Raw genomic sequence first — 26,877 nt, 5'->3', positions numbered from 1 at the left:
GGATTTCTTTCTAGACCGTTGTCTCTATCATTAGGACCTAGTGTGACGTGGATAGCCAGGGACTTATTTGGATCTAACATTCCTAACCAGTTTACTACTGTATTCACCTAGCTAGCATCTCAGACAGGAGAAGGATGCCTGTGGGTTATGTGTTTATTCCTTCTGCTCCAATTTTTTTTTTCCCATCTTTAGGGCCTTCATTTAGATTTTAAAGCCCTTGGAGATGAAGACTGTAACATTGTAAATTTTCCGTAATTCACAGGCCTTGTGTAAGGTATTACAGATAGAAAGAGAAATAAATCTGAGTACTAATCTTCATGAAGTTCAATCTAAGGAAATAACCACATCTATAAACCAAGAACACAACGGGATAATTGCTGTAGTAGAAGTATGTACAGAATGCTATGGGAGCACAGTGATTAATGGTCTAAGAAAATGCACTAGTGATATGTCACAGAAAACATGATTTTACCTGTAGCTAAGGTGAGCAGAAAAGAGGATTCTGGGCAAATAAAGCCGTTTTTGCAAAGGTATAAAGTCAGTACAAGACAGAGCCTATGTAGGGAACAATAAAAATAATTTGGTTATGGTAAGAATTTAGATACATATGGGGTAGGTAGTGAGCAAGATAAAAATATGGAAAAGTAGGTCAGATTTAAATTGTCTGAGATCTTGGTGTCCTACCAATGTGATTATTGTATGCTTAAAGGCCAGTGGATGCTTTTAAAGCAGCAAGACAGGCAATCAAATATGTGTTCCTTGAGTGAAACAGGCCCATTTGAAAAGGTGAGATTGGTAGCATTGGAGATCAGATTGAAGAGTATTTTAATAGTTTAGGCAAAGTGAGGAACTAAGAATGGAGATGTTGAAGATGCACGCAAAGGCATCTGAGAGGCATCATTTGGGGCTGAGCAAACAAGTGGATATGGAAGAGGCAAGGAATGGCCTGCCAGTTTCTTGAAAGTGTCGTAGAGATGATTTGTTCCTGTCCTCTCACTTCCTGCACCCCCTCTCCCATGCCTCATTTGACAAACTAAGGTGTGGTATATAGTGCCTGATCTAGAACCAAACTGAAATTATTTTGCTCTTTTTGTTAGCAAAGGTGGCGGCAACTTCAAAACAGAATATACTGAGTTTTTATTATTTTCAAGGATCTTTCTTTCTTAACCTTTTAATTGGTGTGTACCAGGTTCGTGTGTTGCAGAATTTAGGTTGAATCATGTGTAGTGTTTCTGATACCTCAACTTCTTCTGGACCAGGAAAGCTCCTAGAGAGAGCTCAGGGGATTGTGTGTTTTTAAAGCCCTACAACCTCACCAAGTCAGAGATTAAATTAGAAATGCACTGGAATTATTTAGCTTTCTGAACACATACCCCGTTCAGAGGGAAGCAGAACATTCCTGTTTACACAGTGCCCTCACTGAGAGCCTGGCCTCCTCTATAGGAGCCAGAGCCTTGAGATCATTGTTACACCTTAAGGGGCTTTCTGTACTCATTGCTGCTGCTACTCATTTCTGAGATCCACAAGACAGCAGCTGAGGGTGTGTTGAAATTACCTTGGCTTATTCAGGCAATTCTTGATCCCATGCTACATGAGGTCTTATTGTGAAGCACAGCTACACTCTCTACTGCTAGAAAAAATAACCACAAAATCTCAAAGCAAAACATTTGAAAACAGTTATTTGCATTTTGTTTCCTAAAACCAGAGGTAGAATCTGTATGTTCTTTCTACCCTGCCCTCCCTTTCCTGCTGCCACAGCCACAGAAAGAAAGTAGAAAAGTAGAAAATATGCAAAGCTTTTATAACAAGTCAGGGAAAGCTGATGTATAGAAGCCCAGAAGCCAGGGGAGTGCCACCTTTCTCTGGAGCCAGTCCAGAGCAGAGGGAGTTGAACAGTCCCTTCATCACCAGCACCTTCATACTGTTTCTGGAAAGAGAGGAATCAGAAGTGGGGGTAGGTTGAAAAAATTTTGTGCTCTAAGCAGCTAGCAAAAAAATGAAGTACCTGTAATGCCAACTGCTTCTACATCCATCTGAAGTGAGTTGCATTCAAAGGGGAATGCTCATAATCTTTTCCATGGAGAAGTACATTTACTAGGAAGGGGCTTGATGACTGGTGGTGAGCAAAGGTATGGGGAGGTGGCCTTGCATGCCAGGTGCTCTGAATGCCAGGGCTGCTGACCTCTCACCTCTCAGCAGTGCCTAATCAGGCAGGGGGCGCGGGGCAGGGGGACTGGCAGCCTCCCCCTTGCAGTGCTGGAAGGGAGCATTCCTAGGTTTGTCATCATCTTTAGCATCTTGGGACAGAGTATCTTCTGTCTTAGGATCTACTCATCTGTTCACTGACTTGCATGACCCTCATCTCCTCCCCCGCAACACCTTGATACCTCTTTAGTGTTTCCATTCCTGAACCGAGGATACCAACCTTTAAGGAGCCTCTCTTGCATGCTGAGACTGTCTCCTACAGTCTAGGGGACTTGGATGAGGAGCATGGTATTTGGACCATGGTTGTGTGGCTAAATCATTTTGCCTTTGTCCAGGAGTCCTAGGATGTCAGAGACAGGAGAGGTAGAGCCCGTTGAGTCTGGGCCTCTCTTGACAGTGTGGGATACTGCAGCTCAGAACAGGGACCTGAGTGGTCCAAATCACACAGCACATTTCTCTGCAGAGAAGGTGACCCTGAAACAAATGTTTAACTACATCAAGGATGTAGCTTTCACTTAGGGTAGAGAATTAGAACTTGGTTTATAGGAGCGAGGCCAGTGCCAGATGACAAGATTTAAACATGAAGTGAGAGTGGTAACAGCAGCTAAGTTGACTCCAGGCCATGTCCCTTTAAGATTCTGATACCAAGAGTCAGGCATCCCAATTGCGGGAAAGAAGGGAGGTTCTCGAAGAGCAGGGCATCACTGACCTGACCTCTCATTCCCACACTGTGGTGTTTTCCATTTCTAGACCTCAAAAAAGCCTAAGACAGCAGAAGCAGACACCTCCAGTGAGCTGGCTAAGAAAAGCAAAGAAGTATTCAGAAAAGAGGTAAGGTTTGGTGGGATGTGGACACTACATTCTGAAGGCTTAAACTGAGACCCTTTCTTTCTCATCCTAAGTGTGCACAGCTGTTTGTAGTACTAGGTGGCCCTGCCTTTGGGTGTTCCTTTGCTTCTGTGATTGGACTGTGTAGTTGTTATGTGATGACATATTGGTATGGTCCTTTACAGTGGGATAATAAGCACTTTCATATCCATTATATCATTTTATCCCCACAACATCGCGTGAGGTAGGCAAGACCGGAATTGTAATTCCTCTTATGCTGGTGGAGGAGCTCTTGAGGTTTAGAGAAGGCAAGCTCTGGACAGAAGACTTGAACTCGGGCCTCTGGCTCAAAGTCCGTTTCTTTTTCTGTGATACCTCATTTGGTGGCTGCCTAATCCTCAAGTGATTGGGAGAAAGCAGCTCGTCTTTATGCTGCTGGAAGTGCAGTACAGCTCTCAGGACACTAACCTTTTCTGCCTCAGGGCATCCAGATTCTAAACTCCAGTCTTTGTTCACCGAGGGGGCTCATAGTCTGTTGGAGGAGGTAGACCTGTAAATAAGTAATGGCATTAAAAAAAAAAAAAAAAAAGTAATGGCAGCTGTGTGAGGAATGTGCCATGATAGGGCTTGGAGGTCTCTGTTCTGGGTGTCAGGAAAGGCTCTTGAGTCAGGGGTAGGAATTAGCCAGATAGATCAGGAGGGTTGTAATTCAGGCAGTAGAGTGTACAGAGGCAGAAGAAGGCGTCATCCTTTTCAGGGAATCTGTGGGCTGTAGCACCCGGTATGTGAGGGGTGTTGGAAGATGAGGCTGCACAGTATTGTGCTGCTTGGTACTGTGAGTTGCAGGGAGTATTGCAGGATTTTAAGCTGGGAATAATGAAATCCCCTATTTTATTTGGGGAAGTGGATTGAGGGGAGAGAGTATGGAAACAGGAGACCACAGAAGAATTTTGAGTAAAAGCCTTCTCTAGAGTTAAAACTTAAGTTTCTCACTGTCCCTTTGTGATTATTGGCATTTCAGCCCAGCCAACTAGCAGCTGTTTATTTAGTGCCTACCTTGTGATATAGCCTTGTTCTTTGAATGTCTGAAGACTCACTGACTTTCAGGGATGGGTAGACCCTGTTCATGGTGCTCCCTGGTGAGTGGCTATCACTCACCTCCTCGCTCCCTTTTTCCCCTGGGGTCAACTTTGTGGCTTAGCGCCACAAATACTTCCAGAAATCCTGTGCCTGGATCTCTTTTGAGAGCCACTGGGTAGGACAGACACTACAGAGATAGCTCAGGAGGACATGGGAATTTGTGTATTGAAAAGGGTCTTACCCCAGATGTTCTCCAACCAGCTGCCATATCATGTGTCCCTCTGCTTCACATTGATGTAGTATGAATCAAATGAAGTGCAACACTTACAGAATCTAAGTAGCCTTCAGTAACAAAATGCCTGCATTTCCTGGAGTCACTGAGCCTCCTGGTAGCACAGAAAGGCCCTCTCTGCCCTGCCTCCAGGGGCCAGAGAATTTAGCTACAGTCTCTTTATGCCAAGAACATGAGATTTGTTAGCTGAAATCTGGGGCTGCCATGAGATTCAGCATGGAGTCCTGCTGCTCTGTCCCTCCATCTGCAAGTGAGGCTTGCTAAGTCCATCCAAGGGAGCCCTTTCCCTCTTGAGGCTGATCCAGGATTCTTTTCTCTTATACCCCACTGGCATACTGGCATTCTTCTGTCCACAACAGCTAGTGTGAGTGAGGGAAAGGGAAGGATTGGCTGGCTCGGCTTACTGCCTATTCTAAGTATTTCCTTAGTACAACTTTCTTGCCTTCTCTGGACTATTGAGCAGTGTGCTCTTCTCCCCATACCTGTAGATGTCCCAGTTCATCGTCCAGTGCCTGAACCCTTACCGGAAACCTGACTGCAAAGTGGGAAGAATTACCACAACTGAAGATTTCAAACACCTAGCTCGCAAGGTATTCCCCCCTGCTTGTGGTCTGACAATGTTCTGGGAAAACTATACCTTCCTAGAAGGCCCCTTTCATCATAAAAAGTGAGTTTTCCTTGACACATGCCCAGGCTGGAGACCCAGGAACAGAGGGGGAAGGTTTGGGAAGAGAGGGTACCCTACTTGATGGTAGCGGTTCTCTGAGAGCTGAGCTTCCCCTTTCTGGTGATCCCAGCACCAGCCTGCCCCAACCTCCCCCTCCAGTTCACCTCCCAGTCTTTGTGAGAAGGGGCCCGAGGCAGCAGACTGGCCTTCCCCCCTCAAATCATTTTCACTCTGATTGGTGGCTGTGATCTCTCTTCCTGTGTCCTGGACAGCTGACTCACGGCGTTATGAATAAGGAGCTGAAGTACTGTAAGAACCCCGAGGACCTGGAGTGCAATGAGAATGTGAAACACAAAACCAAGGAGTACATTAAGAAGTACATGCAGAAGTTTGGGGCTGTTTACAAACCCAAAGAGGACACTGAATTAGAGTGAGCTGCAGGGCCAGGGTGGGAGGACGGGCAAGCTGGTAGGAGAGACTCTGGGGAGAAGAAATCCCGTGGGCCCTCTCTCCCCACCCCACTGTCAGGGCTGTGCTACTGATGACACATCACCCTGGGGAATTCAAACCTGCAGATTTCAACTGAAAGCCACAAAAATGAGCTCCATCTACAATAAGCGGTCCCTGGTTGTGAGCTGTTGGTAGAGGCCATCTGAGGCAAGGGTTTAGGCCCTTGAGACCTTCCCTTCTGAGACCCTGGCCAGGCCTGAGCCCACTCTCAAGCCTGGGTCTCCTCCTTGGCGGTGCTGTCAGCGCACAGACTCATGCGCATCCCCACCCACAACCCCTTACCCTGACGATCTGTATTATATTTTAATGTATATGTGAATATATTGAAAATAATTTGTTTTTTCCTGGTTTTTGGTTTTTGTTTTGCTTTTAAGCCTCTGCGTGCTAGGATCACAGAAGACTTTGTAAGGATGGTTTAAGTTCTCCTGCAAGGTTTAATTTGTTATCATGTAAATATTCCAGAGCAGGCTGCCTTGCGGTTTCGGCCAGCCTTGTGCTATGTTGATAAGATTGATTTACTGCTTAAAATCACTTTACTTTATCCAATTTTTACTGAACTTTTTATGTAAAAAATAAAATCAGTTAAAGAACTTGGCAGGTGTGTTCCCTAAAAGCTAGTCAAGCATGTTTGTATATAGTGTTGGCACTGAGAGAAAAGAGGTGGTGGCCATAGGTGTGTGAAGTCCAAAATTAGTTCTTGAGATTGGAGTTTATCCCAGGTCTTCCCCACAGGTCCCACTGTGACTGAGGTAGGCATCTTACACACGCATTCCTGAGCAAAGGAAGTGGACCTGTGACCTCTCTGGCGCTGGGCTTCTTTACTTTGGGTAATAAGCCAGTCAAGAGAAAGGCACTTGTCTTCCCCTTTGTACCTTTTGGCTGGTGAAAGGGAATGAACCTCTTCCCTCCAGAGACTTGAGTTCCCAGAGCCCACAGGAATGCTCATTTGATGTTTGGGTTCCCTGACTCCCCACCATGTCTTCTGACACTGGGCTTGGATCCTAGAGGGAGTACCCCGATAAAGGGGTACAGTGCTCAAGTAATGAGAGCAGACATCTTCTGGAGGACACAGCTCAGTGGAGACACACCCCATCCTTGATGGACCAGTTGTCTGGGCAGTGAGAAGGGCCAAAGGTTTCAGGCCAGCCTGGGGCCCAGCCCATCTTTGCAGAGACTGGTACCATCTCTTCCTCACCGGGGTGATTTTGCTCATTGCAGCAATGCCCTTGGGGAAGAGGCTGTGACCCGCCAGATATTGGATGGGGTGGGCAGCAGTTGGAACAGTCACTGCCTGCTGGGCACTTAGAGCTCAAGTTGTGCTCCTTTGATCCTCACAACCTGGAGGCACAGGAATTGGCACTGTTCGGATAAGGAGACTAAGGTTCAGAGAGGCTCAGTAACTCATCTCATATCCTTGTATTAAAGAAATTGTGAAAAGAGGAGAAAAACACCTATTTTAAAGACATCATTAGACATGCTGTTTAACAATGTAGCCAAAGTATTTTCCCATGGTACTGCAGCCTTAAACTGTTTAACTCAAGCACATTATTATATCAAATGGAGGGACCCTAATTTAACCCCCTTAACATTTTATTTTATTTATTTTTAAACATTTGAAATGTTTATAGCACATATTTTTATTTTTGGCTGTGTTGGGTCTTTGTTGCTGCGCACGGGCTTTCTCTAGTGGCGAGCAGGGACTACTTTGTTACAGTGAGTGGGCTTCTCACTATGGTGGCTTCTCTTGTTGCTGTGCACGGGCTCTAGGCGTGCAGGCTCAGTAGTTGTGGCTCGCAGGCTCTAGAGCACAGGCTCAGGAGTTGTGGCGCACGGGCTTAGTTGGTCTGTGGCATGTGGGATCTTCCCGGACCAGGGCTCGAACCTGTGTCCCCTGCATTGGCAGGCGGATTCTTAACCACTGCGCCACCAGGGAAGTCCCCCGCCCCCCCCCCCACCCTTAACAGTAAAGAAAATGTTTCAACTAATGTGCTTGAGCACATTAAAAGAAAGTGTTTCTCTTTTGGGTAGGTCTCCCATGCAGAGGTGCAGCCACATGCACTGCTGCTGGCAACCAAGTCAAACTCATAGTTTTACCTGAGGGTCCAGGTTTCAGATTTTCCAAGGAAATCTAGGTAGCCTTGCATTAAAGGGTGGTGACCAGAGGGCTGTCAAGTTTCAGAAAGGACCTCTTTGCAGAGGAATTCTCAGTCATTTTACCTCCTCTGGAGTTTGGGAGGGGAAGATCTTGAAACACACACCCCTTGAAACCTTTAGGCTCAAATCCCCTCAGTGGTGAAGAGAGTTACCGGCTAATCCAGGACCTGTTCATTCCTCTCAATGCAGGATTTCACCCTCATTGCCGATCTAACCCTTGATAGCCCTCTGGCCACCTCCCTGCCAAAGTAGGTGTGATGTCTCCAGTGCTTTGGCCTGTTTACGGCTGACCAAACACCAAGCTTTTCCTCCTTTCATCTCCGGATGATGGTGGCTCCAAACCTGCCCTGATTTTAAGTATAAGATTTACAGGGTTAAGCAGCCCTGGTAAACTCTGAGGCATAGGAATAGCAGCAGTCTGATGAGTTTGGTACTCACAGAACAGCTAATGCAGGTCACATCTCAGCTAGGGGACAGGCTCTAGCCCGGGCCTCTGGATCATGACTGGACCGAAGTCTCCTGAGTTTAGGTGACTGTGCTTCTTAAGTGCCCTGATCCTGATGGACACCAGGATGGCAGCCATTGTTTCTTCCTAGGCAGGGCCTGTCTGCTTTAGCAACCCCCTCCAAAGGCACAGTAACTGACCTGCCTGCTCCTCCATTCAGGGTGGGCATATGTGAGGGGTGCAGGTGGTCTGGCTGCAGCTGCCCTGTCCTCAGCAGCCCCTCAGGTAGGTGGGATGACCTGCCTGTGCTTGGCTTGTGTGGAAGCATGTTTGGACCTCCCCCTTCGAGTCTGGAGTATGGGTCTTGAAAGGACACTTTCTTCCTTTTCCTCACCTGGAGATGACCTGAGGCCCTTGGTAACTAGCTTCCCAGGACCAGTTCAGAGGCAGTTCACTTTGCCTCGGAACTGCCTCTTGCTTTCTGCCTAGGGGTGGGGCAGGCTTCCAGCCCTTGAGGCTAGTCACAGCACAAGTCAGGAAAATGGTCTCAAACCCAAGGCCTGAGAGTCTTGGTGGGAGGCTTCTGAATGTGCCAGTCTATTTATTGTTCTCCAGCTAAGGAAGCTGAAGTTCAAAAAGGTAAAATGCTTCCTAACACAATTCAGCCAGTGAATGGCAGATGCAGGATGTGAACTACATACACTCTGCCCGCAGAGCTCGCACATCTGCAGAACACACTGCCTGCCAACTCAGGGGCTTTTCCCACCTTCTAGGGATCCCATCCTTTTTCTGGGCCTCTGCCACATAGCTATCCAACTGTCTCACAGGCCCACGGAACCAGACAGAGCCAGGCCAGTAGTCCAAAGTTGCCTTTAATATGGGATACAAAAGTAGAAAAAACAGTTGAGGCTAAGTAAGAGGGGGTGCAGTGGGGATCAGGAGAGCAGGACTGCTCCTCACTATCAACCCCTCCCCCCAATATCCTGGTCCCTGTCCTGGAGGAATGTAGGGCGAGGGGAGGTGAGTGGTGCCTGGATCTTCCGTGTCCCCCCAGAACAGCAGGCCGAGGTCACCAATGCCAGGAAGCCCGTGAAAGGGAAGGTGTATGAGCTGGGGGTGGTGGGAGCACCAGAGCAGGTTCCCTGAGAGGCCAGGCTGTGGAGCGTCACACCACGGAGCAGTCCTCAGCCAGTGGGCCCAGGGCCCAGACCACATCTTCACAGCCCAGGACAGCCAGCGCATCTGCTAGCACCCTGAGGGTGGCACCACTGCCTTCTTGGACAGCCCAGTACCTCAGCAGGGTGTAGGCTGGCACCTGGCTCTGAGCCATGGTCTCCACTGCCTCAGCCTGGTAGCCCAGGTGGCCCGCCAGGCCCCGCCAGCCTTTGTCAGGTTCACCCGACACCTCCAGGAGCTGTTCCACTTCCTCCTGCTGCTGCCGAGGGAGCTCCAGGAGCTGTTCCACTTCCTCCTGCTGCTGCCAAGGGAGATGGAGGTAAAGCCGGCAGCCAAGTTCAGGATGTAGCCCTGGGATGGGAGACATGAGGGACACATGAGGGTTAGGCAGGCTTTGTGGTGGGACAGAGCTAGGTAGGTGTGAAGGACTACAGTTTGGGGAAAGGGGCTCACCCTGGCTGGGGACACAGGGCTCCAGGCTGCTAGGAGAGTCCCAGAAGACACTGCTCTCCCCAAGCATCTGGTCCCTGTTGAAGGCCCCCAGCTCTGCAGTCCGAGCTTTGGCCAGCTGCTGTCTTTGTTTACGTGAGCACCAGCTGTGGGGAGCAGGGGGAACCTGCCAGCCTGCTCCAGCCTTCACTGAGACAGACAGGGAGCTGGTTGGGAGCCCAGATGGGGAGGGAGGTTACCAGAGGGCGATGCCCAGACTACCTACCACTTGAAGGCCACGTAGGCAAGCAGACTGAGGGCCACAGAGGCCAGGAGGGCACAGTAGACAGGGATATTGCTGCCTGAGGCCCCTGGAGGCTCAGGGGGGAATGAGCAGGAGGTACTGGGGGCCAGGGCTCCCCCTGCCCCTGCCCACACCCCTTCCCTGTCCCTGTCCTGCTCCCTCTGGGACTTATCTGTGGAGGAAAGGACAGACAAGGTCAGGGGCAAGGAGGCAGCAGATGTAGACTTTGCTGCTAGAAAGACTGGAAATCATAGTCCCTACTGTGTAGAGTCAGAAGTTCATACCGTGGCGTCAAAAGCTGACTGGTTCGTTCCCCACCCTCATCTCCCACAGCCTCCCCTTGGCTCGCCACGCTTGGACACCTAGCCCTTCCCAGATGTACCTTCTCCGGGCTTCCAGACGTCTGCTCTTGCTAGTCTACCTTTGCCATCTGACAAATTGGCAGGAAATCTACTCTGGGAAGTCTTTCCTGATCTCTCCCAGGCTCCCTTTTCTGGCTCCTGGTGCATCTCCTCTGCCTGCTATGGCACTAAACTGTGTCCTGTCTCCCCCACCAACTCTGGACTGTGAGAGCACACTGATTCATTTTGGTCCCTGTGGGAGCCTCTGTGCAGAGGAGACCTTGTAGATTTTTGCAAAATAAAACTGATCCGAAAGGCAAGTAAATGCTGCTGCTAACTTCTGCCTGCAGGCCAGTTGTCCCCACAATCCAGTGCAGGCAGGGCACAAGAAACAGGGACTCCAAAGCCTGTGACTGGACTTGTGTATGGCCTGCAAGGCCAGGGGCCCATGGATACCTCTCATCCTACCCTCTCAGTGCCCAAAATCTGGATCAAGAAGTACTTAACCCACATGCACCGTGCCTTCCCTGTGGCTGGAGTTGTGAAGCATGGTTCTGCCAGCTAGCAGTGCTCCCAGTGGCTGTATCTTAGAGAAGGGGTTGGAATGTCATGGGCAGCACTCAGAAAAAGGAGCTGGGAGACTTCTCTGAGTCCAGAAGGGGCTGTGTATAGGGACATGGGGGAAATTCCTCAAGCCTGAAGTCAGGAGTCCCTTGGGGTAGTCTGTTCCGCTTTCCTGGCTCACTTCATCCTGATTCATTCCAGGACTGGGTACCTACCCCCCAATCTCCCCAGTCACCAATCTGGACCAGTTTCCTCCCGTGTCAAATGGGGTGGAAGTGATATTGCTGGCCCCAGCTGGCCAAAGCTGGAGGAGACCATATTGCAGCTCTGGATGGAAAAGGGCACACTGGAAACCACCCTGTCTCAAAGACCATGGCAAACCCCTGGTCTGAGTCCAGGGATAGCACAGGGAGACTCCCATCCCCATCTAAGCCAGAGCCAGGTGGAGACTTACTAGCTGGTAGGAGGCTTTCCAGAGTTGTCAGCAACAGCATAGTCCCTGGAGTGACTAAGCTCCCACTCCTGCCTCTAGGGTCAGTGTCCAGCCCTCACCTCCTGCTCAGGGGCTGGACAGGAGGGTTCCTTGGTGGGTTCAGCAAGGGCAGATGGCATGTGGGCCCAGAGGCTCCCCCTGGTCCTTTCTCATCTGGGAATTTGGAGAGGGCCTGGAGGCCAGAAACCTGAAGAACACTCAATCCAGGACCCATCTGTACTTACAAGGCTGATCCTGCTGAGACCCACCTCCTGAGGCTTGGGGAAGAGACCCTGGTCTGGGCAGAGGAGGGGACTTTGCCTGGAAAAGGGATAGAGATGAGACCTGGGGGAAGGTCCTCCAATTCCCCCACATCCACATCCGACCTGGTCCAACCCAGGCTCTCCAAACTCACTTCCCCCCACATCCACATCCGACCTGGTCCAACCCAGGCACTCCAAACTCACTTCCCTCCACAAGGCCAGAGGCCCATGTGTATGGTAAAGCACACAGTCGGCAAGTGGGCCTGGCACTGAGGCTGTGGTGACCCTTGCCACCTGAAGGATGTGTATGTACATTTGTGTCACTTACCACATAAGGGGCCCTTTCTGGATCCGGGTTGGCGGGTGAGCTTGTGACTAACGGTCGCAGAGACAGCCAAGCCTTGTGCCCGACCCACCCCGAGCTGTGGGACTGGAGCCTCTACCAACTCCCACACACACCCATCTCGAGGCCCACAGAATATGCACACACGCACACACTACCCCGACTTCCCACAGGCAATCCAACCGCACAGGATTTCGGGTCTGGAAATGGGGGGCAGAGAGGCAGCCTTGGCTCCCTCCGTCCAGAAAGACCCAAAGCTGTGTCCCCAACCCGCTCCTGACCTGTGGGGGCCGACCCTCCGCGGGTCCCAGGATCTGCTCAGCCAGGCGGGACGGGGCCTCTGGGCCTTGGGCCGGCCGGGAAGACAGAGTGGAGTCCCTGGGGATACCAGGTTCTTACCCGCCCGAGACTAAAGCGGCGGCACAGACAGGAGGAGGACTGGACACCGAGTGGGCGGGGCCGCCCACGGTCTTGCCCTGCCCGGCCCCGGAACGCACACATGCGTGGAAGTGAGCCCGGAGGGGGACTGAGCGTGCAGCTGCCGGAGAAACTGCAGCCGGGGCCCCTAGGGACTAGGGCGGTGTGGTTGGGGAGGGGACGGGTCGCCGCAGGTGCTCATGGACCAGGGGGACGCTAGCCCGGGGCTGTGGCCAGGGCGGGTTGAGACGCCGCGCGTGCACATATGCTTGGAGGCAGAACAGCTACAAAACTAGTCCAGGTTTATTGCGGAGATGCGAGAGCGGGGGGCCGCCCTTAGGATTAAGGCCACGGCCCGGCCCCTGTACTCTGCCGGGACGGGGGCTTGGGAACCTGGGCTCCCCACCCCAGGCTGTGCAAAAAGTGCTGTGCGGCTGCTGAGGCCAGCGCTGGGACTCCGGGAGGCCCCTCTGCCGGCGAGGGGCGGGACTTCCAGGAGTGATATCGCCCACCAATCCCTGAGCTGGGCAGAGGTGGGGCCCCGCCCACCCCCTGCCAGAGTGTGGGCTGGATGTCACCCTCTCCTTGGACTCCTGGGCGGGGCCCTCCCAGGGCGAAGCCCGCTGGGGGCGGAGCTGCGCGGTGGGGCAGGGCAGGGCAGGCTGTCAGCGCGCCTCTCCAGGGTTGTACTCTGTCTCCCCAGAGGACACCTGGGAGATGCGCCGGGAGGATCGCCACAGCTTCCGCGCTAACTGGCTGCTGCGCACCTGGTAGGAGCAGGAGCAGGCTGGGGTCAGCCAGGACCGTCGCTTCCCCATCCCGTTCGAGGCCCTCCCGGCCCTCATCCTCACCTCAGAGGGCTGCCCTGCGCCCACCACGATAAGCTTGCCGTCTTCCAAGCCCACGAGCACGTGGCTGCGCTCCTTGGTCACAGCCACACTGCGGATGGGCACCTTCATGGGCAGGGGAGGCGCGGCCGGCAGCAGTCTGGAGGGAGGGAGGGGGGATATATATATACGAACTCGCAACTACAAGGAAGCTTTGATCCAGCAGATAGATGTCTCTCCATTCTCCCATCTACCTCCCAGTCCTCATTTGAAGGATGACTCGATTAAAATCCTGACACAGAAAGGGACCTCCCACAAGTGTGTGGCTAAGGGAGGCCCAGGGCAAGAGCTCCCCACTGGGGGATGGGAGGACAGGTGACAGGCCTTGAAGAATGTGTCCACAGACATGTAAAGGGGATGTGGGTCCACGGGGGCACCTCCTAGTGTCCTCTGCCAATGACCACCACCCTGAAGTATCACAAACCCATAAACAGTGGGGCTCACTTGTTCAAATGGAGGATGTGCAGGGCACACTGGGCTGTGCCCAGCAGAACAAAGTCCTCCGTCACCGCGAGGGCTGTGGGCTGCTCTACCAAGGGCAGTGAAGCCCGCAACCTCCCGTTCACCGAGTACAGGTGCAAGGAGTAGGTGACCTGGAGGAAGCAGGAGGTGTCAGCAAGGACAGAATCCCAACCACCCCTATCTTGGCTGGGCGCCCCTTTCCCGTACCTGGGCCCCTGGCCGCTCCCGCGCTGAGCTCTGCACCAGGATCTGGCCCTCAGACCCCAGCGCCAGGTGGGACACAGGTCCAGGCAACGTGGCTTCTGGGTGCCTTAGTGCGGCCACAAACTGGCCACGGCGTACAGTGTGGATGATCACAGTTCCATCCTGCAGGAAGGCAGCTTAGGGTGCTAGGCAGGGGTGTGTGAGCTCCAGGGGCAGTGCCCAGAAAACAGCCTCCCCTGGACACAGGCATACACACACCTCGGATCCAGACACCGCCATGTCAAGTTCAGTGCTGATGGCCACACAGCTCACTGCAGCCTCATGCCCGTATAGGACCTGCACAGGCTTTGATGCCAGCCCCACCGAGAGACCACCCTGTGGGGAACACCAGAGCTGGCTCAGGACTGGGGCCTCCCACTACCTTGGCCCCTGAGTGAGTGAGAAGGCTAAAGCTCAGAAAACTGAAGGTCTTGTCCAAAGCTGGAGAGCTGGAGGGCTGTGGAGCCCCAGACTTGCTCATGGTAGCAGAGGGAAGGAGAAGAGAACAGGGTAGGACTGGAGAGGCCCACTGAGGGGCAGACGGACTGCAGATCTGGACTATGGGGGCCCCGGAGGGCTGCCACCCAGCATACCTGCTGCAGGAGCCGCCACACCATGCATGTGGTGTCCCGGGAGCCTGAGATGAGGTAGATGCCACAGGTGTCCAGTGAAAGGCAGGTTACTACATCTGAATGGAGAGGGGAGGGGAGGGTACCAGCAGAACAAAGTGGTTACCCCCTCCCTGGCCAGCCTTGGAACCCTACTCCCACCTGCACACCCCAAGTCCAAGACTGCACATACCGAGGTGGCAGCTGAGCTGCTTCAACAGCTTGCCCCGGGGTAGTGACGTCACCCGCAGGCTGCCATCCCAATGGCCGCCACTGAACACCAGCTTTCCGTCTGGGGCTGCTGCCAGGGCCTGCCCACTCACACCACCACCTGGCACCCAAGGGCCACTCAGCAGTCGCTGCATCCTGACCCAGTGAGGAGGACCACAGGTGAGGTCAGGCCACAAAGGAGAACCCAGGCCCTCAGAAATCTTGGCCAGAGCCTGCAGCTGGCCTGCATTCTGTTTGGGTGGGGAGATGACTTGGGGTGCAGGGTATTTAGAGCCCACCCCTGCCCACAGCCCTCTGTCTTACTTGGGGTTGCCCACGGTGGGGTCTTTGCTGAAGCTGAAGTAATTGCTTATATTACGGTCATAGGGCAACCAGCTGTGGGTGCCCAGTAGCCCATTGGCACTCACAGTCACCTGTGGGCAAGAGGGGACAGAGGTGGGTTTGGGGCAGAGCCAGAAAGGGGTTGGAGCTGAGATGGGGCCCGGCCCAGTGCACTTACCAAAAGGTCTGCGGAGCCCTGGGTAATGAAGGAATGGGGCTGCCGGTGGGGAACCAGGGCCAGCACTAGGGGCACGCCATCACTGATGACCTGCAGGGAGCGGAGCAAGGCTAGCTGTGCCTGAGCAGCCAGCTAGGGCTCTCACTACACTACCGGCTCCCTGGAACACGACTCAGTCCCTGGCCCTCAGCCCCCAGGGGTCACAGGCTAGGCATCATACAGACAGAGGTCTCTCAGAGGAATAGGCATCAGAGACCAGTGTGCCTTCAGGGCGTCTCAGAAAGTGAGTGAGAAACCAGATGGACAAGGAAGATCCTTCCAGGGTGTCAAGCTTGGTTTCAGCTGTGGTCATCCCAACCCATTACTCCACGGCTCTGAGCCTGCTAGCAGGAGGAGAGAAGAGCCTAAACACGTCAGACTTGGGGGCATTCTGGGATGCAGACAGGAAGGTGAGGTAGAGTATCTAAGGCCGGACTCCCTCCTTCTGGTCACCCTAAGGATGGTCAGGTGAGTCAACACCTTGTCCTGACTCTTTCTCACGAAGAAGGCATCCCACCCGCACTCCCATCTCCTCTGATGTTTACCTCTTTTTCTAAGATGTCTTAGCATCAGTCACCTTGATTTAGGTTTTCCATCTGCCCCAAGAGGCTGGTAAGGACAGTGGGATTCAACGAATTTCACAAAGTAAGAAGTCGAGACCCTGCCTCCTCTCACCTCTGCAAAGAAGGCCTTGAGCTGGTCCAGGTGCTGGAACATGCTAGGTGAGTTAGTATCCAGACGTGCAAGGCGTTGGGCTGCTTCCTCAGCTGAAAGCCGAGCTGGATGTGGCTCCTGTGGGCAAGTGGCCGATCAGCACCGTGGCCAGGGCATCCCTGACCACTGTCTTCCAAGCTGGCCTTACCTTCAGCAGCTGACAGGGTGTCTGCCCGAAGTTGCTGATAATGCCCTCCAGAGCCTTCCGTTCCCGCTCATCTGCCACTTGGTCCAGGTCCACGGCCCCTGAGCATCAGACAGGAAGGGCAGGGCAGTCAGGACTCCCTCTGTGCCCACCGCATTCACCCCTCCTCTGTGCCCCGGCTCCCACTTGAGTCAAGGACACTGCTCACCCTCATAGGTGCAGTAATAGAAGACGTTGAGGGCCTCCTCTGCAGCTGGCCCCCGCTGCTTGTAGCCAAAGATGAGGTCGATCCACTCGTGGAGGTGGGCGGACACATATTCTGACTCCTGGGGGCGGGGAGGAGGCAGTCAGTCCAGGAACGGCTGACTCCCCCACCAACCCCGGCTGCCCGCCTGTCTGCGTGTGCTCATCTCACCAGAGCCCGGCGGTGCTGCTGGATGAAGTCCTCAGGAGAGCTGGCCCACGGGGGCAGCACCACGTCGCCTACCTTCTCGTTGGTCAGCTGCAGGCAGCCCAGGTCAAAGCCTGGCACAGAAGACTGGGTCAGCTGTCTCTCTACGCCACCTTCACCTGCTCCCTGGCCACCGCCCCCAACCCGAGCTCTCCATCCCCACACCTCCTGCCCCGACGCCAGCTCCTACCGTTCTGGTTCTCCAGGAAATCAGGGAAGTAGAAGAACTCTGGGATGAGCTCCTTCACATCGGCTGGGCTCTCCAGGCGGGCCTGCCAGGCTGCTGCCACCGAGTGGAACTGCCGGTCAGAGCAGTCAAAGCTAGGGAGGGGCACGGGCCAAAGTGAGGTGGAGAGAAGGGAGACAGTGGGGGAGAAGGTGTGGCCGTAGGAAAGCCGAGAGCCAGAGGGTCCAGGGTGCCTGGAAGACCTGCCTCTTCCCTTCATCCACCCTGCCCTGCCCTGCACCATCTGCCTGCCCCTCCGCACCGGCCACTCTGCAGCTGGACGTGCAGGGAGGTGAAGGGTTCCACGCGGATGAGGTAGTGCATCACACCTGCTGCGTTGGAATAGTGGGTGCCATAGTGGAATCTGTCAATGGTGCCCGCTGGGTCCTCGAAGCTCTCGTACCTAGAGCAACAGTTGGGGGGAGTCAGCAGAAGCCCTCCTCTTGTCCATCCCAACCCCCGAGCCCAGCCTCACTCAGGCACTCACTTCTCTCTCACAAGCTGGGCATGCTTGGGATTCACCACACCGATGGGCTTGGACAGGTCCCGGAAGACGACTGGGTTGCTGAGGTCCAACGTTGGGGACACATAGTCCTGTAGGACCCAGGGGAACTGGCCGCCCACCCGGGCAGGAGCTGCATGAGGGTCCTGATGGCCTACCTGCCCTGCCCTCACCCTCACCCTCAAGAAGACGGGCGGAGCCCACAGGTGGGGATGCACCACGTGGAGGGGCTGCAGGGGAGCAGGTGGGACTGTCTGGGACAGGACTCCCTTCAGGGAGAACAGAGGCCAGGCCTCAGACAGCACCCGCCCAGGACCAAGCTCAGGGCTCGGTCCTGACCAAGCATCAGTACCCACACTTGGGTGAACCAGGGCTGGCAGACCAGAGGAGTGGGGGAGGTGGGGAGCAGGCCCTCACCACAGGGTACTGAGACAAGTCATTGTAGGTCCGCCCCGCAATGGTGTTGAGTTGCATCAGGTACTCGAAGTTGGAGATCTCACGCTGTACCCATTTCTGGGGGGCAGGGGCAAGAGGTGAGCCAGCTGGGCTGCCAGCCCTCTTCCCAACCGCCGGGCCCTGACCTCACCCGATCCTCACACTCCAGGGCTCTCACCTGGGTAAGGCCTGAGGCGCGCAGCATCTCCTGGGGGGAGCGGCTGCTCAGGTAGCCTTGGGTGGGGGGTCGCAGGCGCAGGAGCCACGAGTACACCTGGTTCCGCACCTGGGTGTGGGGTGGGATGGGGCAGGGTTGGGGCCTGGGGGCCTGGCACGGAGATGAGGCCGTGGCCCCACCCATCTTGCAGGGGAAGTTGAGGAAGTAGTTGGCCTGATCAATGAAGAAGAGCTCAAGCGCCGAACGGCGCAGGTTGAAACGCCGCAGGTGGACCTCGCGGAGCTGGGCCAGTGGGCGCCGGAAGTCATGGCCGATGCCTGTGGGGACGGACAGCGAGTGCAGAAGTCACTCGCCCCGGCCCCACCGTACCCCAGCCATCCCTGCCGTCCCTCCGTCCCGTTCCATCAGAACACACCCTCCTCGGTTTCCACACGCTCAGCGCTGCCGTCGTAGAAATACACGTGCTGGGTAGTGACCTCCAGCAGCCCTGGGACCACAGCCACCACTGTGACCAGCTGGCACTCAGCTGACAGCACCAGCTTCTCATGCTGCTCGTCCAGCTCTGCGGCCTCCAACCTGGGGGCCGGCACCCACTTTAGGCTCCAGACTCTGGGGTCCCCTTTCTGACAAGCCCAAGGACCACGCTCTCAGAGCACCACCAAGTCATGAGATGCACAGCTCATGACTCCCAGAGGAGGAGGAGCTGCCCAGGGTCCAGACTGACCACAGTCCCCGCCCCGAAACCTGGGCCTCTGAATGTCTTGCCAGGACACCAACCCCCATCCCCGGCTTCCCTCACTCAGCCCCTGCCTGCTCCCAGGGCCCCCATCCTAGTCTGGTCTGTGTTTCTCAGTCCTGCTCTGGGGTGCCGAGCCATGAAAGAGCAACTATCCATTCTGTTATAGCTGTGCCCAATACTCCCACCTGATTTTGGACCATCCCTTTCAGCGGGAGGGGAAACAGACTCCGGAGTCAATTCCACCACCGGCCAGCACACACTGGAGCAGACCCGTTGCCCCCATCAATCAGCTCTTTCCCAGCCCCACTCACGCGGTCTCCAGCGCAGCCAGCTCATCCTCACCCAGCTGGTCTTCCTGCAGCTCCTCGGGTAGGCTGCTGACTTTGGCCTCTTTGGTCACTGCTAGAGGCAGGGAGGCCTCCTCTGCGGGTGTCAGGGGGGCCTCACCTGCAATGGGCCCAAGGATGCTCAGCCAGAGACAAGACAGGGCGTACGAGGTTGGGTGGACCCAGCTCAGCACACCCTCTCACCCAGGTTGTCGCGTAGGGCACTGGCTTCCAGGTGAGGGTTGAAGTGATGGTTGGGCACCAGCTTCAGACGCATGCGCGAGTATGTCTCGGCACTGGAGAGCTTCCAGCGGGGGGTGGGCGGGTCCCTACAGATACGTCCCCAGTGATGGTCACGGGCAGAAGGCTATAGACCTCTGGGTTCCTCCCAGGTTCCTCCCCAAAGGCACCCTCCCGGCTCCTCCCTCCCAAGTCCCACCCCACCCGGACTCCACCCAGAACCCCGCCCACCTCAGGGCCCAGGCCCCACAGGGGCTAGAGAGCTGACGCCACAGCGCCCCCCAGTGCAGCAGGGCGGTCGAGTGCTGCGCTGCCTGCTGCTTCAGGGCCGCTGTGTACCGCAGCCCCTCCAAGCGTGCCCGCCGCTGTGCAGGTTCCAGCACCAGCTCCTGAGGAGTGGGGGGGGGTGGGTAGGGTGGAGGAACGGGTGAGTCCCGCTGGCTGCTTCATGTGCTGTCCCTGTTTCTCCACTCCGTCCCATCAGCCGTCCTCTGGGCCCACGTGTGGAGCAGCTCCCCGCCCCCCGCCTCGGGTCGCACACCTGGAAGGCCCGACGACCGCGTGCCCGCTCCCGCTGGCGCCGCTGCCCACTGCTCATGAGCATGTCGTAGCAGGCATTCCAGAAGCCTGACATGAGGTCGTGGCTCTTAGCGTAGGTGTCCATTTCGAACTGCGACATGGTGGGCTGCACCTGGAGGATGGGACAGGGACAGGAGACCGGTGCTCGATGTGGGTCCCCAGCTCGCACTTCTCTGCCCGTGCCCCCAGCTCCAGGCACCTGCTTGTCGATGAAGTGACGCCATTCGGGGGTGGCACAAAAGGCCTGGAAGTCCTCGAAGAAGGTGGGGCTGCCGTTGGTGGGAGGCAGGGAAGGCAGCCCCCACTGCAGCCCCAGGGGCCCGTAGGCACGGTTCAGCAGTGTGCGCACCAGCGGTACCAGCCATGAGCAGCGCTCTGCAGCAGCGGCTGCAGCTGGGGGCTCCCCGTCCCCGGTGGGGGTCTCTGAGGCTGGGGCGTTCAGCGCCCGTGCCAGCGCCGCCTCCAGCTTGGAGAGCACATAACAAGCCTCCTCCCGGCGCATGGGCACTGCAGTCTGCAGCAGTGCGTGCAGCTTTACATAGGCCTGGGCGTGCAGCTGTGGACCGAAGGGGTGGAGGTGTCACCAGCTACTCCCGGAGTTCCCTATACCCACCACACACCCTCCCCTCACACCCACCCTGTGCTCACCTGTGGGTCCTCCAGCAGAATGTAGCCAAGCACGAGGCGCAGGCCAATCTGTGCCATCTCTCGGAGATCTGCTGTGCCATTGGCCAGGTGCAGCCAGGCCCCCAGGCGATCAAGCAGGCTGCACACACCTTCAAAGAGCTGCCACACACCATATATTCCAGGCGGCCATCACCAGAGGAGGCCAACAGCCCATGGGGCAAGAGCAAGGTGAGGTTTGGGCTGGAGGCCAGGGAGGGCTTGTACATACAGATAAACCTACGCTCACAGATACCGGAGCTGATGAACCCATGACGGCACACGTGTACTCATCCACCTCCCAGACCAGATGCCCTCAGGTGCACGAGAACACTGAGCACGTACCCCTCTGAGCTATCATACCTTCTCACTCCACAGCTCCTGGTTACCGTGGCCCTCGGCACACAGGAAGTCCTGCAGCAGGCGCAGCAGCCAGAGCGCCTGCTGGGTGAGGCTGGCTAGGACCCCAAGGGGGGCCTCTTTGATGTCGGTCAGGGCTGACTCCAGCATCATCTCCAGGAGGCTGGAGAGGGGCGAGGGACTCAGGTGTCTACCTGACCGCCTTCTTGGCCCCAGGTTTCCCCGAGGCTCTTCCCCCTCCTGAGTCACCCCCTCACCTGCGCTTGATGCAGTCTGGTGGGCGCACAAGCGTGGCCGAGGCCCCCAGCTGGGTGAGCACGGAGAAGACCTGGCCGCGCTCCCGCCAGGCAGCCTCGTCACTGCCATCCACTCCCCGCCAAGTCACCGAGAACAGCACGTTAGTGAGCAGGTTACAAAGCTCCTCCTCACAGGTTTGCTGCGGACACAGGGGGTGTGTGGGGTGCAGGCTGGGGAGGGAGGCAATCACTGCCCCACTACCATCCCTGTTCAGCACGTCCACCCACCCACTAGTAGGGACAGCAGGAAGCCGAGCCTCTGGCCAACAGCCGAGCCAGTCTGGTGCTAAAGGCCTAAACAGATGGTGTGGGCCTCAGCCACTGCCCGAGTTCCAGGGAGGATCCTGGGATTCCAGGACTCCTAAGAGGAGATGAGGTAGTTCACACGGTTACCTCACAGTCCTCACAGGCCTCAAGGACTGTCCTAGAATTCTCTGGAAGCATGCCATGGAATAAGCAGACGCCCATCCCCGGATCCAGAAGCACAGGCAGGACCCTTAGAGCAATACTGCCCACGGGCCCCGTGAAGTCCCTGCCTCACAGGCTCTCTAGGGCCTTCTGAAGCCTGGTTAGTGCCCCCAACTCTGTCTCAGCATGACTTGCCCTGTTCCAGAATACTCCCCACCCCCCAGGGAACACACTGCAGATAAAAGCTACGAGGCAGCAGCGCCAGACCCGAATAGCAGTTGTAGCCCTGATGTCAAATAGGGCAACACCTGTGGAAAAGCTACGCTGCCTGCCCCGTGTCCCAGAGGTGCCCTCCCTTGGTGCCGTACGGTGGTAGAGGGTGGGCCCGCCTCACCTGAGGGTTGCTTGTATTAGAGGTGTCATCCCCACTGATGGTGGGCTCTGGCAGGCTGCCATCCTCCAGCACATTGGAGAGACTGGAGCTGTGGCGGCCCTGGGCAATAGGGAAGGACCGGGGCCCATCCAGCGGGGAAGGGGTGCCAGGCTGGCTGGCTGGAGTGAGAGTCCCACTGCCACTGCCACCGCCAGCAGTATTGCCTGAACTCACACTGGCCCGTTCCGGGCCCAGCTCAAAGGGTGTGGAGAATGGGGAAAGAGCCTGGTAAAAGGCGTCAGGGCAGGGGACCTCCGCGGGCAGGAAGACGTCCGAAGGCTCAGGTGACTCAGTGGGTGGCTTGTGTAAGGCTGGCTCCGGGGAGGTGGGTGGCTCGGGGGTAAAGGGCAGGGGACTGCCAGCTGTGACGGCTTCCAGGACAAACAGCCGGGTCAGCACATCCTGCCAGCCGGCCTGTCGGGCCAGCAGCCGCACTACGTCTGGCTGTCCGTAGATGAGGTGGAAGAGCTGCCGGGCCAGGGCACAGCAAGTGAGGGACTCATCCGACAGCCTGCCCCAGCCCCTCCTCCTGGGGCCTTTGCATGGGAGGCCTCCAGAGACCCCTCGTCACAGGCAAAGGCCGCAGGGTAGAAGCCGCCCCCCAACCCCCAACAAAGCTTTCACTTCCCACTCACCTGACGACAGATGTCTAGGCGGATGCTGAGGTCAGCCTGCAGGGACAGCTGCACCACAGCCAATAGATCTGAGAGGTTCAGGCAATCTGGGAAAACGGCCAGAAAAGGCCTGAGGGACTGACCCCAGAGAGGGACTGTGCTCCTCTGCTGGCTCAGCCTTGGTCCCTTGGTCCCAACACCTTCCCTATTCCCACCTGCCCTGGTTCCTGGATCCACATCACCCCTCTACTTGGCCTGCCTCTTGGCCCCAAACAGGTTGTACCTGCCCCCAGGAACAGCTTGAAGAGGCCCTGGCAGAGCTGGGGGGAAACAGCCCCCTCCGGCAGGCAGGCAACGAGACCCTGGAGGCCACACTCTCGCAGCCGGAGCCGCTGGCGGCTGCGCTCAGGTAAGCGCTCATTCTGCTGCAGTCTGCGCAGGATCTGTGTAGGGGTCGTCATCATGGGGAAAGAGTTACTGGAGGAGGGTGAGTCACCACGCAGGCGTGTGGCTCCAAGAGAGGTCGGCAAAGGCAGCTTCACCCACCAGCCTAAGGCCTTCTGCACCTCTCTGGACTCAGGCGGGGGCCCCCGTGAATTAGGATGCCAGGGTCAGGAGTGAGCTGAGTGTACCTTGCAGACTCGGTCGGGCAGCAAGGGCATGGGCCTTGGCCGCACCAGCAGTGCCAGCAGCACCTCAAGGTTCCCTGGCTCCAGCAGGAAGACAGCCAAAGACTCCTGTGCTGGCGAGCCCTGCAGCAGTGCCAGCAGCAGGTCCAGCGCACCCAGCACCTGGGGATACAAAGTCTCACACTGAGCCGGACACCCCCAACCCTGAACGTGGTCCACACTCCACCCCTCCCCCTAGTCTCACCCTCGCCAACCTCCAGCTTACCTGGCCATCATCACCCGCAGCCGCCAGAAAGTTCAGCACCACCTGCAGGTCATCAGCGGAAGAGCTCCGGACCAGAAACTCCCGCGCCAGGCCCAGGAGTGAAGTCTGCACTGTGCGCAGGTCATCAGCCGCTAGGGGGTGCTCCCGCTGTAGGCTGGGCAGGTCCCAGCAGAAACATGCACCCAGGGCCAGGAGAACACAGGGGCATGGAGGGGAGAACAGGGCAAGTGGGCAGGTGAGCTGGGGGACTGAACAGACCTGCCCCCAAGGCCAGAAGCTGCAGTGTCAGCACCCCACCCCATCTGCCCCCACCAGCCTCACCTGTAGTGAGCGCGCAGAGCATCGAGGATGAACTGGACCCCATACTTCTTCCGCAGCTTTTGTCTATGCTCACGGACTATGCTAGACACGTACTGGATGTGGCCTAAGTGGGAATCGGCAGAGGGCTCAGGCTACCTGACTGAGCCGGGTCCCTTCCATCCTCCAAGACAGGGGCCATGCCCCTGCCAGACCTCCCTGCCCACCTCCACCCCCCACCAGGAGAGGGTCATGGTCCCCTCAGACGCCTCAGGGCAGATATGTCCCCTCAGATCACCCACAGGGTTATAGCTTCTCAGAACCTCCACCAACATCCCCAAGTCCCCACACCTACCCAGGCGCACAGCAAAGTCACTAAGGGTCCAGAGGTGAAAGTTGAAGAGCAAATGCTGGTAGAGCAGGTACAGGAGGGGCCCACCGCCCTCGGCTGCCACCTGCTCCATCAGAAGCTGGGCAGACATGAGCACATTCATGTCCATGGCCCAGCTGGGGACCTGGGGGAGGACAGAGGAGCTGGGGTGAGATATCAGGCCCTGCCCGCCCACTCTCAGGCCTCCCAATTTCCACCCTGCCCTGCACAGGCAGATGGACACAAGCATTCTGCCTGCTCAAAACGCTTCAGTGGCTCCCTGCTGTCTCTGAAGTGCAAGCTCCCAGACTGCTGTGCAGGTGCCCTGCGGTTCTGCTACTCCCCCCAGACCCTCTTAGCCAAACCCTGCCCAGCCTTTCAAGGCCCTGCTCAAATGCCACCTCTCCCAGGAGGCCCTCCCTGACTGATGCCATCAGGCTCCCCTTCTTGGTCCCTCCAATCAGTCCCCTTAGTCAGACAGGGCAGTCCCCTCCCCGCCTGCCCCAGCAGGCCCCACCTTGCGCAGGAGGGCCCCAATGATGGCAGGCCCCTGGCACTGCACCAGGCTCTCCTGGTTCACAGCATGGCCCTGTAGGAAGTTCCGCAGCATCAGCAGAAAGGCAGCCACTGCATTCCTCTCCATTCGCTCCTCTACCGCCACCAGGAAGGGAACAGATGTACCTCAAAGGCCTGCCAGTGGCCACAGAGACCTCAAGCAGTCCAGTCCCCCAACCATGCCAAGATCTCCTCCCCCCAGTTCAGGCAGCAGGGACACTTACCTGAGGACCTGCCCAGTGGGAGCAGCAGTCCCTGGGTGGTGTTGTGGCCAGAGGTCAGTTCGGGCCCCACAAGGTCATGTGTTTCTGCTGGACCTGCCTCGGCTTCTTGGGGCTGTGTAGCCACTCGTTCCAGCAGGGGCAGCAGGGCACCCATGCCTCCCACGCAATTCACCACATCCTGCGGGTGGGGGCCCCCATGAGAGGGCAGCACCCAGCCATTTCCTGCTCCACTCCATCCCAGCAGACCCTCCAGCCTGGAAATCTGGGTCTCCTCAAGACCTCCCAGGGCACAGTGCCACTCCCCAGCCCGCCCTGTACACATGTGCCCATGCTCACGCTTCCTGCACACACTGCTCACGTGAGCACACACCTTCACGTCCCAGGTCTCCACCCTGTGGCCTGTCAGGCGGCCATCCAGCCCGTGACCAGGGGACAGGTCCAGGCAGATGTTGTTCTTACAGGCCTGCGGACAGGGGGTGAGCAGGCAGCAAGGCTCAGTGGAGGAGGTGGTGGGAGACAGAGGGTGTGAGGCAGGGGGAGGGAGCGGGATTAAGCCAACTGCCCACCTCCGCAGTACCTGAGGTGAGTAATGGAGGAGCAGCTTGGTGCCAAGTTCATGCAGTTCACCCTCGGGCTTGAAGGGTGCTGTCTCATTGGGCCCTGGGGGGTGGGCAGGGGGGCTTCAGACCTGGCTGGGCTTCTGGCCAAACCCCACACACAGCCTGCCTCTTCTCTGCCTGATAAGAGGACAGACCCCGCCCCTCCCAGGGACACCTTCCCCCCGCCAGACCCCTCGTTTCTGGCCTGGGCACTTGTTGAGACCCAACCAGTTGGGTCCTGGGGCAAAGCGGTAGGGGCTGGGGCAGGGCACGGGGACGGCGCTGCATACCCAGGGTGCACAGGACCCGCAGGGCTGCCGCCTGCAGGGCTTCATGGAAGATGGCCACAGCCCCCAGCTCGCCCTCCAGGGATGTGGGGCTGCCCCACCGAGTGTCCTGTGTGCCTGCGAGGGTGGAGCTGATGCTGCCCTCCTGCAGAGGGGCCACCAGCCCGGACCCCCAGCCAAGCCCTGTGGTGGCCGGGACTGACTGGGAGCGGGTGAGGGAGGGGTGAGTGTGAGCCAGGGCAGCGGGGACAGGTGGCGCAGGTAGGCCCGTGGTGGTGGTCGTTGTGCGGTGCCCAGCAGAGCCGATACAGCAGGAGGAGAAAGGCTGTGGGGCCAGGGTTGGGGGAGTGGTCAGGTCACAGCAGAGCCTGGGGTTCCACCTGCATCCAGTTCCTCGGTGACCCCCAAGGCTGCACAGGCCCCAGAGGCTGAGGCCTGTGGGGTGGGGGAGGGGGAACACGGGGCTCCAGGTCCCACCCTGTCCAAGTGCCCCCAGCTGCCCAAGCCTCCCTAAACCCTGCCTGGCACACCTCACTAAGGGAGGGGCAGCGAAGGGGTGCCGTCTTCACCAGATGGCCGTCTTTGTAGACATGCACCAGGTTCTGGCTGAAGGGCCGGCGCCCGGGCACATGGACAATGGCCACACAGTGCTAGAACAGAAGCCACAACATCAGGTCACAGGTTGGGACGTGGTGTCCCCTCCACCTCCCTGGGCCACATGAGGACGGAGGCTCACCCAGGCAGAGTCGGCAAAGGACACTTCAGGCAAGCTCATGGTCAAGTACTCCTTCCGGGTGCACACGGCCACCACCAGGGTCCCAGCCGCCATGAAGAAGGCTTCAAACCCTGAGCCGCTGCTGGTGAAGAAGCTGGGGGCAGGCCA

At 56.9% G+C, this 26,877-nt stretch overlaps 3 protein-coding genes across 6 annotated transcripts in view; 1 reads left to right on the top strand and 2 right to left on the bottom strand.

The window, feature by feature from the left end:
- SETD2 (SET domain containing 2, histone lysine methyltransferase) overlaps window positions 1-5,920 on the top strand; it is an 83,274-nt gene extending 77,354 nt beyond the window's left edge. For both annotated transcript variants that reach the window (XM_082662837.1, XM_082662836.1), the window contains 3 exons: window positions 2,956-3,036; window positions 4,894-4,995; window positions 5,345-5,920. In XM_082662837.1, coding sequence (XP_082518963.1) covers window positions 2,956-3,036; window positions 4,894-4,995; window positions 5,345-5,506 — 345 coding nt within the window. In that variant the 3' untranslated portion in view covers window positions 5,507-5,920. The remainder of the gene's footprint in view (window positions 1-2,955; window positions 3,037-4,893; window positions 4,996-5,344) is intronic.
- A 3,120-nt stretch (window positions 5,921-9,040) lies between these two features.
- On the bottom strand, window positions 9,041-11,620 carry LOC309829155 (death domain-containing membrane protein NRADD-like). The gene is made up of 4 exons (XM_082664872.1): window positions 11,450-11,620; window positions 10,073-10,262; window positions 9,811-9,953; window positions 9,041-9,708 (listed from the first exon to the last, which is right to left on the bottom strand). The coding sequence occupies exons 1-4, from the start codon at window positions 11,487-11,489 to the stop codon at window positions 9,347-9,349; spliced, it is 735 nt and encodes a 244-aa protein (XP_082520998.1). The 5' UTR covers window positions 11,490-11,620; the 3' UTR covers window positions 9,041-9,346.
- Window positions 11,621-12,775: 1,155 nt separating this feature from the next.
- NBEAL2 (neurobeachin like 2) overlaps window positions 12,776-26,877 on the bottom strand; it is a gene marked incomplete at its 5' end in the record, with an annotated part of 30,588 nt that continues 16,486 nt past the window's right edge. For 2 of the 3 annotated variants that reach the window (XM_082664870.1, XM_082664871.1), the window contains 41 exons: window positions 12,776-13,257; window positions 13,342-13,477; window positions 13,822-13,970; window positions 14,047-14,205; window positions 14,302-14,418; window positions 14,676-14,770; window positions 14,884-15,056; window positions 15,225-15,334; window positions 15,421-15,510; window positions 16,135-16,251; window positions 16,322-16,419; window positions 16,527-16,644; window positions 16,734-16,843; window positions 16,960-17,090; window positions 17,258-17,398; window positions 17,483-17,607; window positions 17,915-18,010; window positions 18,111-18,427; window positions 18,526-18,686; window positions 19,161-19,296; window positions 19,380-19,504; window positions 19,647-19,804; window positions 19,957-20,106; window positions 20,194-20,550; window positions 20,643-20,780; window positions 21,021-21,180; window positions 21,275-21,453; window positions 22,116-22,622; window positions 22,790-22,875; window positions 23,052-23,211; window positions 23,401-23,559; window positions 23,663-23,816; window positions 23,984-24,086; window positions 24,315-24,474; window positions 24,847-24,980; window positions 25,109-25,286; window positions 25,479-25,571; window positions 25,686-25,768; window positions 25,998-26,319; window positions 26,525-26,644; window positions 26,731-26,863. In XM_082664870.1, coding sequence (XP_082520996.1) covers window positions 13,156-13,257; window positions 13,342-13,477; window positions 13,822-13,970; window positions 14,047-14,205; window positions 14,302-14,418; window positions 14,676-14,770; window positions 14,884-15,056; window positions 15,225-15,334; window positions 15,421-15,510; window positions 16,135-16,251; window positions 16,322-16,419; window positions 16,527-16,644; window positions 16,734-16,843; window positions 16,960-17,090; window positions 17,258-17,398; window positions 17,483-17,607; window positions 17,915-18,010; window positions 18,111-18,427; window positions 18,526-18,686; window positions 19,161-19,296; window positions 19,380-19,504; window positions 19,647-19,804; window positions 19,957-20,106; window positions 20,194-20,550; window positions 20,643-20,780; window positions 21,021-21,180; window positions 21,275-21,453; window positions 22,116-22,622; window positions 22,790-22,875; window positions 23,052-23,211; window positions 23,401-23,559; window positions 23,663-23,816; window positions 23,984-24,086; window positions 24,315-24,474; window positions 24,847-24,980; window positions 25,109-25,286; window positions 25,479-25,571; window positions 25,686-25,768; window positions 25,998-26,319; window positions 26,525-26,644; window positions 26,731-26,863 — 6,340 coding nt within the window. In that variant the 3' untranslated portion in view covers window positions 12,776-13,155. Of the gene's footprint in view, window positions 13,258-13,341; window positions 13,478-13,821; window positions 13,971-14,046; window positions 14,206-14,301; window positions 14,419-14,675; window positions 14,771-14,883; window positions 15,057-15,224; window positions 15,335-15,420; window positions 15,511-16,134; window positions 16,252-16,321; window positions 16,420-16,526; window positions 16,645-16,733; window positions 16,844-16,959; window positions 17,091-17,257; window positions 17,399-17,482; window positions 17,608-17,914; window positions 18,011-18,110; window positions 18,428-18,525; window positions 18,687-19,160; window positions 19,297-19,379; window positions 19,505-19,646; window positions 19,805-19,956; window positions 20,107-20,193; window positions 20,551-20,642; window positions 20,781-21,020; window positions 21,181-21,274; window positions 21,454-22,115; window positions 22,623-22,789; window positions 22,924-23,051; window positions 23,212-23,400; window positions 23,560-23,662; window positions 23,817-23,983; window positions 24,087-24,314; window positions 24,475-24,846; window positions 24,981-25,108; window positions 25,287-25,478; window positions 25,572-25,685; window positions 25,769-25,997; window positions 26,320-26,524; window positions 26,645-26,730; window positions 26,864-26,877 lie in introns of all 3 variants that reach the window. The other variant, XM_082664869.1, reaches the window with a different exon arrangement.

This window comes from Grampus griseus (genome assembly GCF_964374135.1).
Source record: "Grampus griseus genome assembly, chromosome: 10".
Taxonomy (NCBI): domain Eukaryota; kingdom Metazoa; phylum Chordata; class Mammalia; order Artiodactyla; family Delphinidae; genus Grampus; species Grampus griseus.
This window is presented reverse-complemented; position numbering and strand designations above follow the sequence as displayed.